The sequence below is a fragment of the Poecilia latipinna genome, unplaced genomic scaffold (assembly GCF_001443285.1).
Source record: "Poecilia latipinna isolate Pla-1442-1.1 unplaced genomic scaffold, P_latipinna-1.0 Scaffold217, whole genome shotgun sequence".
In the NCBI taxonomy this organism is placed as follows: domain Eukaryota; kingdom Metazoa; phylum Chordata; class Actinopteri; order Cyprinodontiformes; family Poeciliidae; genus Poecilia; species Poecilia latipinna.
Window position 1 is genome coordinate 255,234 of NW_015112833.1, and position 10,686 is coordinate 265,919.

Consider the following 10,686-nt stretch of genomic DNA (forward strand, 5'->3'; position numbering starts at 1 on the left):
AGTTGCTTGCTAACAGAAACAACAGAAACAACAAATCCATCAATCCCTTTGCGGCTTCCTATTGCTTAAAAAAAAGCCTTGATGAAGTTCAAAGGGAGCATCGGAAAAGTGAAGAAAGGGAATTTAGTGACTGTTACGTGACACTGTTGATCCCAGACAAACAGGCTTTAGAATTTCATGAAATGAAATCAGCTGAAATTTTCATGCAAAATCATGTCAAGTCAAATATATACTTTGGGAACAGAAATGCCTTGTCGATGTGGAAGTTAGAAGAGATTGGGTAGACTGGTGCAAAATAATAAAAGAACAAATACTAATTTCAACCAAGGTATGTAAACTCTCAGGTTGAACCTTGAATGAACCTTGAAGATTGGCTTTTGTCTGTCTACAATTTACGAAAGTCTCACCAAAGTTGGACAGTAACAGCTTGCAACAACATTGAGCGTTCAAGTGGATCTTAAATCCAACTGTGACATTCAGACTGCAGGGTCAGTTTGGTTTAATCAACAAGGAAACATGAATCATTAGTGGTTTTGGTGGTGGTTTAATGGTATGTAGGATATATTTTTGGCACACTTCTGACTTCCAAAACCAAGTCTACCTGAGTGACGTTCCTGACCTTCTACATTACTTTTATGACACTTTGTTCACATCACACTCCATCCTGTCATTGCTTGGTAGGGTTTCCCATGGCACATTTACCTGGGTCAGAGGTCACATACACACCAATTTAAAGACCTCAAAGGCACACCACCACCAAATGTTCTGCATGTGTGCAAACAGAGCTGTATCTGTTTGGTACAAATTGAATATTGGTCACTGAAAGCAGTTTAATTAAATCTTTCTAAGTACAAAGTTGGGTCGGGTAACTACGGTTTGTGGCTGTTTCCAGCACTTGCATCAATTTATGAGAGCAGAACTCTTAATACTTCAGCCCAGCAAAGCATTTCAATTTCATTATACCAATTTTCTGAAACATTTTGAGATGGTCCCTCCCAGTTCCATCATGACTATCTACCAGTGAACAAATCAAACTCTATAAAGACATAAAAGAAGTGAGCTTAGACTTTCAGAACTTGATTTGCCTGGACAGAAACCTGACCTTAACCTGACTGACAGAACAGAGAACAAAGCTTCTCTAAAGGCTTTGTAGAGCAGAGGCTGTTGGGATAACAATGTTAAACTCTAAAGATTAGGAATTAGATGCGACTCGGGTTCATATGTGTGTAAACAGACTTTTTTTCAACAACTTTTTTTTTTAATAAACCCATATGTATATTTGATCAAACTAATCTGACTCTTATAATGAAAATATAATTTCCGTGAGCTTTGTAAGCTCCCCTGCAGACGTTTGTGTGATATTGTGGTTTCTGTTGTGAAAACAAAGGAAGTAATATCTTTTCTAATGGTATTATTTTTCTCAATATAGAGGGATGTGTAGCACCTCAAACAAAGAGTTGCAGAAACGGCAGTCCTGGTGGGTCTTTACAGACAGTAAAGCTTTACCTTAACGGGTCAGAAATAGGAAGCAGCCAGATGCTTCTTTGTTTCATGAATGAAGCTATAGATACAATGTGAGCCACTCGGTGAAATCTCCAACTCTGCCCATAAGCTATCTCATGCATGGATGAATTCGTACAGTCTGTTGCCGTGGTATCAAATATCTTGCCCTAAGAAACAGTTGTTCCAATTTACATTTACAGCAACAGGGACTGAGTGTGGGTTGTCTCATAAAGACAGTCGGGAGCAGAGAGACTTTTTGTTTTGTTTTGTTTTTGTTTTCCTCTGCTTGGATTTCCATCTGCAGCAGATAAACAGAGAAACGGCTCAGGTGTACTGAATATCACCCATGTCCTCCACCAATTAGTGTGTCCCTGTTTCCCCTATCCACCTCCTTCCTTTCTCCCCCACTACCTATTCATCATGTTGATGGCTCACTTGGTGATGGTCTCATATTCAACCAATTCTTTTTTGCATGGAACTGTAGCGAGCCGAAACGGCTGTCTTCCCCCCGGCCTTATTTCCAGTTGGTTAATTAGCTGAAAGACAAGCTGGAAAAACAGTTTGTTTTTATTTCCCCCGTGCAACGGTTTTGATGGAGTCGGACAGCGATGCCGAGGCCCATTTGTTTGGGAGTTATAGGGAATTTGTAACAGCTTTAATTTCTCTTTATGACCGTCCTTGGTCTCTGTTAGTGAGTGTGTGTATTTGTGTACATGTGTGCCGATAGCAGCTCTTGATCCTGAAGCTTTTTTTTTTTATTTTTTTTTTACTCCCCCTCCCCAGAAATCCATGCCATTCATCTTTTCTGTGGCTTTATCTGCGTGGACAGGGAAAGATTTTCTCTACATAATGGATTAAAGGTCACATGGCACAATGCAGCACGGCACAACGTCTTATCATCAAAAGGTTTAGGGCACTTTGTGGGGCTTATTTGTTAGGCTTTCCCAGTCACAGAGTCATATCCATGGCTTTGAACGACTAAGGAGATGTTTAGATTTCAGTTAAATGGTTGCTGAGCTTTGTCAGCAGTTGTATTCTCCACACGACCCAGTGATGATACAATCACCGACAATAAACCATCAGTCCCTCTAAAGCATGTGAGTCTTTAAATGAGATAACAGAATCATTTGCTACGATGAGTTACAAGAGGATTTCCGAAATAACAAAAATAGATTGTTGCTACGTTTTGTGGATTACAACCCTTATATTTAGTGCTGATATTTTACCTGACAAGGTATTCACTGTGCCTTTTTGACAAAGACACTAATATGAACCCCATGCTCGTTTTTTGTTTTCCCCCATGTCTGTCCTTCATGCATAAGTACGCAATATGTTTTTTTCCCCTTCTGCATCCACAAGCCCTGCTCTCTACTCAGATTTTTCTCACAGCTCTGTAGATTAACTATAGAAGGTAGTTTTCAAACAGTGATTTATTAAAAGAAAAAAAGTGATCAAAACCAACCATGATTTGTATCTCTAAAGCTAAAGGCACAGGCCGTTTCCAATGCGCCATGATGACATTTAAATCTTTTGTGACCAATGCCTCAATTTTCTACAACATTTCAGCCTAAATGGCCAGAGACCTTATCTTCTCTCTGAGCAATGCACCACACCAGAGAGGTACGTTTGTGTGGAATATCCATAAAAAGGAGTGTAGTGTAGAAACTGTTGCTAATATTGGAGCCCTTTTCAAACAGACATTAGAAAAATGTTTTTTCCCAGTGACCCGTAAGGGAAAATAATCACTAATATTATATCAAGGCTACACATGGACAAGCATTTAGCCATACATAGAGAACCAAGTCAACTATTTACAATCCAATTGATCCTCATTATCAAAGAATAACGTCAAATTCTCTATGCTATTAAAAAAAGCTAAAGTCTTTAAGTTTCCGGTACTTGAAGCTACTATCCTGCAGGTTTTAGATGCATCCCTGCTCCAACACACCTGAATCAAATGAATGTCTTGTTACCAGGCCTCCGCCAGATTTCACAGCATCCCGAAGAGGTAATTCAATCATTTGTTTCAGCTGTGTTGGGGCAGGGATCTATCTAAAATATGTAGTTCAGTAGCTCTCGAGGCCTGAAGTTGGTGATCCCTTAAAAAAACTCCAGCAGATTGAATCGAGTCATTGACTTGCAGGCAGTATAGCCTCCTGTAGTTTCCTGATCTAGGAAAGAAACCCAGCTAAACGGATAAACTCTGAGCCAGTTTTCAGGTCTGTAAGATGAAAAGGAAGCGCATACAGTTAGTAAAAACTCAAAGGATTGCCCACACCTTGAGCCATTAGTCTTGTTTCTCACTCTCTGACCTCCTGAGTCTCCTCCTCTGATAGGTGGATGACCTCAAGGCCAAGCTGGCTGCCCAGGAAGTGGAACTCAAGCAGAAGAATGAAGACACTGACAAGCTGATTCAAGTAAGAGCAAGTTGAATGCCATTTAAAAATCATTCAGTGGTGATTTCTTACTTTGCTAGCCAGCAGGACATGTAGATTTAGATCTGTTTTTACCAAGCTCATTATTTCTTACATAAAAGTTGCAGTTTTGACCTGCCTTTCTGTTATATTATACCAAACTGACTATATTTACCAAATCTGGCTAATTCCTGCCTGCAGGAGGTTGGAATAGAAACAGAGAAGGTCACAAAAGAGAAGGCTGTGGCTGATGAGGAAGAACAAAAGGTGGCGGCCATTGCTGTAGTGGTCAGCAGTAAGCAGAGAGACTGTGGGGAGGACTTGGCCAAGGCTGAGCCAGCTCTGCAAGCAGCTCAGGACGCCCTCAACACCCTCAACAAAGTCAGTTCCTCTCTTATCTCACTCTCCGCCATGTTTGGTTTGTCCCATCACTCTTTATCTGTATCTTAATTTTTCGTTTCATTTAAAAAAAGATGATGATGTTCTTTGATCTTTTTTGTGGACTTGACTAGTGAGAAACGATTATTTAATCACAGGGTTTAGACGGGCCTTCACTGGAGTAATGTTGTCTTTATGTTTCGTCGACATTTTACTTTATCCTCGCATCCCATGCAGGTTTAAGAGCTGGCTGGGGGATTTTCGAAAACACCCTCTGTGTTTAAAAGGTGCTCTCTGTTCAAACAAGCAGAACAGACAGTTCAATCACTGCTCAGAGCTCTCTCCAGATTCCTTAATTAGAATTCTCTGTTGTCGTCTCAAAGTCAGCACAGGTTCTTCTTCCTTTACTCTAATCCCCTCCTTTTTTCACCCCCACTTTTTTCTTTTTTACCCCCCCTCCGCTCAGAAGACCAGAGAGATTGCGCAGTTGCTCAAACTCAATTAAATCACACACGCCTTCTTCTTAACTTTTAAAAATCCCCTCCTCGTTTTCCTCTTCAGAACAACCTGACCGAGCTGAAGTCGTTCGGTTCTCCCGTGGCAGCGGTGACCAACGTCACGGCGGCGGTCATGGTCCTGATGGCACCCGGAGGCAAAGTCCCGAAGGATCGCAGCTGGAAGGCAGCCAAGGTGATGATGGCCAAGGTGGACTCCTTCCTGGACTCTCTGATAAACTTCAACAAGGAAAACATCCCAGAGGCCTGCCTGAAAGCCATCCGGCCTTACCTGCAGGTGAGCCTTCCTGGTGGCTGGTGGGTCGCCAGGCACTCTGCTCCAACTGCTGCTAATAAATCCTAATTTTAGCAGGCCGTGATTATAATGACAGAGGCACATTATGGCTGTCAAGCATTAAAATGACAGCCAGAGAAAATCAAGGAGTAAATTAAGTGTTGCAAATTTAACAGCTGCCCTGATTATGAGGTTCAATGAAGCAGACACGAGGCATGGCGGTGCAGCAGATAACACACACTTCTGTTTCTTCACAACGCTTATATAAAAACATTCATCTTTTGCACTTGGCGATGTTACCAAAACATAGCCGTGTGGAAAACTTTGGACATCCTATAACTGGGCTTTACATGCAAAAAAACCCTCTAAAACACCTCAAGGCTGAAAGTGAGGAGTTGGGCAAATGCTCTTCAGTCCAATGTTGGAAACATCTACAGCTACGAGAAACGTCTTGCTAATGCTATTTAAACCAAAAAGAGTCAGACCAAGGATTACATGGCATGGCGCCCCAACCTTTTAATATCTTCTGTTCAATAAGTTTAATTATTGTTCATTAGATTTTTTTTTCTTATCTTAAAAAAATAATCAGTTGAGCTGAATATTAACATTGTGTCCTAATTTTTTCTCATTTTATTTTTACTTAAGTTTCCATTGTGACTACCTTCAGCTAATGTTAACCTATTCAAGCAAATTTTACTGGCAGATATCTGTAGGATTATTGAATATTTTATACGCCGCATTTGCTCGACATCTGAAGCCCCTTTGGGACGCCCTTTCAATTAATCTGACAGCAGCAAAATGTGGCGAATAAAGTCTTAATGAGCACCCCAGTCAGTCTTCCTCCAAAGTCCCAGCTGAATTCTTACCAAGTCGGGTCTTGTAACATTTAAATGTCACTTTTTACCTCGTCACATATCTGCCCTGCCTCTATTCACTCACAGTAATAGATTAGTTGCAGCATTCCAGGGTGGCTCACATGTTTTGTTTTTGCTCTTTACGTTGAGCTTAAAAATATTCCGAGCATCAATTTGTTGTGGCACAAATAGACACTGCCAGTCAATCCGCCAGCCTCACATTGTTTGTGTGTTTGGCCAAATTGTAATTGCGTGACGTTTTATCATTTTGCCAATGTTGCAGTAATGAAAAAAATAGATCAAAATATCCACCAAGTAAAACACAAGACAATGAGTCGACAAAATAAAATGCTAGATGTGCAATGTTTTTTCTTATTTAAAGTTAATTATCTAGCTTAAATTTACAAAGTTATGAGATAAGGAAATAATACACTATATATATTTTATGTGTTTTTAGTTGTTACACTTTGTCTTGGCATTTTGATTTCTCCAGTTATCTAACTCTGTGCTGTCCAGTAATCCTCCTTTTGCTAACTAACACCTTTTCTATCATCTTTAAAAGGCAAAAATATTTTAATGGTGATCTGACCATCCAGCTTTGATCTGAGTACTTGTGTTCATCATAAATTTATGAAAGAACCTCTATGGATATGTTCACCTTTTTGTGTGTGTTAGAGATTCGTTCGTTTTGCAGTTGGCAAATTACAAAAATGACCTTCACAGCACAGCAGGGGGAGCAAGTTATTGGACTGTAAATAAATTTCATAAGGGGACTTCTAATGCTCAAGAGAAAACTAAGATTCCACAAATAAAGTTTTTTTTTTTATTCAAATACATCTTTATACATATAACTTTATGTATAAAGTTACACATAACTTTTCATTAATTAATTTCGCAGCCAGGGGTTAGTATGCATGTCATAAGGTTGTAATGTTGGGTCCCTTCTTATCCAAATAGCTAAGTGTCCATGGACAAGACATTTAGCCTCACGTTCCCGCTTATGTCCTCACCATAAGGATATTTCACTAAACTGTTGCATGTAATGGATGCAAATAAATCCCTTCTTTAAGCTGCTTCTGCTTGTTTACACATCACCAATGGATCCCGCCATGTTCTACACAGATTAAGACACCTTTCCTGAACAGCACCGAATGTTCAGCTGGGTAAACATAAAGCACTTTGCATAAAATGCATATCATAGATCTCCTATTCTGTTTGAGGTGGGTTTTTTAATGCATTAATGAATATACCAGCATTATTTTTTTTATTTATAACCCCCCAACACCAGAGGCATCTGGCTGAAATCCAACGGTGTTCTGTATTAATATACTTCACCAAAGTCTATTAAAGGTGAGAATTAACAAACTATCAGATGACACAAGGCAAAGTGCTGAGTTGTGTTTTAGCCTCAAGACCTGCGACCGATTGTCTCATTAGCCTTCTGTCAACCCTACATCATACCACTCGGCCTAGAGTGGCTTTACTTTTACATGAGTCACTACCTATCTTGGTGGCTCGGAGCTGTAATCACAGTGGGTTGACTTCAACCCCACCTTGCTGCCTCGGGCCTTTTAGATATTGGCCTGAAGGCATCAAGTCCCAGCTTGAAGTGTGAAAGAAACATTATCCCAATTGTAGAAAAAAAACAGCTTCTTTGTGGTTATGGTTTAAAATCCATGTAACATTATGGATTTAAAATAAACTGCATCATCCTGGGCAAAATGGAGAAAAGGAATCCTGGTCATGAAAATAAAAAGATCTTTTTTTTTTAGCAAAACATCTTTAATTGATTGTATCTCAGTGATTACACTTTATAACTCATATAAAGTCACTCCAGACTTTAAGCAACAGTGCTGCACATTATAATATATATATAATATATATTTTATATATATTTTATAATATATATTTTTTTCTGGTTCAGGTTTGGAGGAGAGCATTGGTCCACCTGTTCCTCTACTAACAAATTGTAATTCTTACACCAGTTACCCCCATGACATGGCGCCATGTTTTACCTCGTACCACTCGACTGTAAGCCTGTCAATTTTACTGGATGATAAATTATCCCAATAATTATTGTGAAGATTATTAAGATTAATTATTGTTTTTGTGAGACCATTTTCAAGTAATGGCATAACAATAGAAGTTTGGTTTCTCAACAATCAATAAACATTCATTTTGTACTTAACACTGGAGCTGGAAGATATTTTAGATATCCAAATCAAATTAAAACATGACAACCAATAACAATAAATTAAGCTGGGGAAAAAAATATTAATCAGAAAGAAAATTATCAAGCTCATTTGACTTTTTCATGTGATTAATTGCTTATTTCGACTTGATTACAATAAAAGTTAAAGTCCAAGTTTGAGTTATTCTATGTACTTAATATTTCCATTGAGTTTAACTGATTTTATTAATGCATGTCAATATAAGTTCTTTAAGGAGTTATTTTTACCGTAAGTGACGGGGTTTAAGTACCACCAGCAAACTAATGAATAAGTCCTGTTGGACAAAGTTAACACTTTGATTTGTCTCTATTGCTCTATAGGAAACAACGGGAGGAGAATATTTTCCCCAGAAACCTACTTTGGTTCCTGCAAATGATTCTTATGTAACAAATGACATGTTTACCAATCCTGACCAAGGTGGAGCGTCGTTTCAAACCATTCTTCGTCCGTTTCGGTTCCCTCCAGGATCCAGAGTTTCAGCCAGACCTGGTGGCCTCCAAGTCTTACGCAGCCGCTGGTTTGTGTTCCTGGGTTCTAAACATTGTCAAGTTCTACGAGGTTTATTGTGAGGTGGAGCCCAAACGCCAAGCTCTACGCAAGGCCAACGCTGAACTGGCTGCTGCGCAGGAGAAGCTAACGGCCATCAAGAGGAAGATCAACGTAAGTTGGATTAATGTCGGGAGTAATAAAGTTGATTTTCACGGCGGTACGTTGTGATTGAATTTCTATGGAGTTTAGAGAAACATGTTTTTCTTTATCCCTTTTTTCAGTTGTTTCTGTCCTCTGTGTCTTAAGTTCGACCTCCTTCTCTTTCATTGTCTTTTCTTCATTTATTTATTAGACTTTCTCTTCTTCCTTCCATTTCCTTTCTTTATTGAATCTTTCCCTTCATGTATCCTTACTTCTGACTCGGCGTCCTTACCTATCTCCTTACATTTTTTTTTCTTCAACCAATTATTCCTGATTACTTCAATCCCTTCCTATTCTTCATTTCTTAAATTCTGGCTTTCCTCCTTTGTTTTTCTTTTTCATTCCTGTGTCCTTCTTCCATGTTTGTCAAGTCTTGGATTCTTGCTGGTTCTATTTCTAAAGTCTGGCTTGTATAGAAATGTCTACTATAAATGTTTGGCGTCTTTAGAACTTAAAAATGGAAAAATAAACTACCAACTCTTTTAATTTGATTCTGAAAAAGTCAAAAGTCTGTTTCAGAACACTGACTTAAAACAGACCTTTTTTTTTTAAAGAAAGTTTTGGTGTTAATGTTGCAAATCGTTGCTGTGATCCTTGAAGGTATACTTTTATTTGTGTTTTCCGTATCATCACTCCTACGAGTCAATATCCAGTGACAGTCGTTAAAAAAAAAATCTCTCAACTTTAGTTTTGGGCTGACTGAGAGTTGAATAATGACTTGTGAAAGGTAGACAACGCTGCCTGATTTGCGAGACATCAGCGAGGATCAACAACTCCATCAAACCCCGAAGATACGCAGTATATTAAGAATCTGATGGCGCACAGATAAAATGGAAACAACCACAGGCTGTGTGAGCGGCGGCAGAAAGTCAGGATATGAATTATTTTATCAGCCTTTGAGTGACAGTTGACACACAAGCTCTTCCAGTAATTATACACCGCCAGCTTTCCATCAATACAAAGCTGGTGTAAGTGCTTTAAAAGGCTTTTGCTGTTCATTAATCTAAAACCAAATCCATCACTCCCCCCCTCGCCGTAGAAAAGGCAGCTGTAAATAATTGTTGCTCAGTGGTATTTGACATTCAGCTCATCAGAGGTCCGGAGAGTCTCTCAGCGGAAAGTGACGCCTGTGACTCTTCGGCAGATGTGGCTGCTTACATCAGAACCCGCGGAGTGCGGCGCGTTGGCTGTTAATAAGATCCAGCATGACTTCTTGCTGTCATTTTTCAGCCTTCAGTCAGATCGCCTGAGCAGAGAGTGGCTTTCGGAGCCAAGGGGAATTAGCAACCCTCAAGCTAATCTACTGAACCTGTGTGCTTCTCCGCCGATTAATCCTGTTTGTCCTTGTTATAATTGCTTCCATATGCCAATAAATCCAACAAAAGAGGAAAAGAGGAAAGTTTTATCCAACTTGTCTCCTCCCTCCCCACATCCAAAGCTACTTTTATAAGCCCTTATGTTTTACTCGACTTCATCAACAAATTAATAAGTGCCTAATATGTTTTCTTCTCTCTCCTATTCTTTGTGTGTGTGTGTGCGTGTGTGTGCGTGCGTGTGTGTGTGTGTTTGTTTGTTTGTTTTTTTTAAGCACCTTAATGAGAACCTAGCCAAGCTCACGGCAAAGTTTGAGAAAGCCACTGCGGACAAAGTGAAGTGCCAACAGGAAGCAGAATCAACGGCTCGCACCATTTCACTGGCCAACCGCCTGGTGAGGAGGACGGATGCAGGATAACGTAGAGCACAGGCTAACAATGAACACACCAAAAACACAGGCTAACAACGAACACACCAAAAACACAGGCTAACAACGAACACACCAAAAACACA

At 39.6% G+C, this 10,686-nt stretch overlaps 1 protein-coding gene across 5 annotated transcripts in view; it reads left to right on the forward strand.

Moving 5' to 3' along the window:
• Positions 1 to 10,686, forward strand: part of dnah9 (dynein, axonemal, heavy chain 9) — a 189,931-nt gene that overhangs the window by 106,478 nt on the left and 72,767 nt on the right. For all 5 annotated transcript variants that reach the window (XM_015031765.1, XM_015031766.1, XM_015031767.1 and 2 more), the window contains 5 exons: positions 3,840 to 3,920; positions 4,119 to 4,298; positions 4,857 to 5,087; positions 8,635 to 8,829; positions 10,448 to 10,567. In XM_015031765.1, coding sequence (XP_014887251.1) covers positions 3,840 to 3,920; positions 4,119 to 4,298; positions 4,857 to 5,087; positions 8,635 to 8,829; positions 10,448 to 10,567 — 807 coding nt within the window. The remainder of the gene's footprint in view (positions 1 to 3,839; positions 3,921 to 4,118; positions 4,299 to 4,856; positions 5,088 to 8,634; positions 8,830 to 10,447; positions 10,568 to 10,686) is intronic.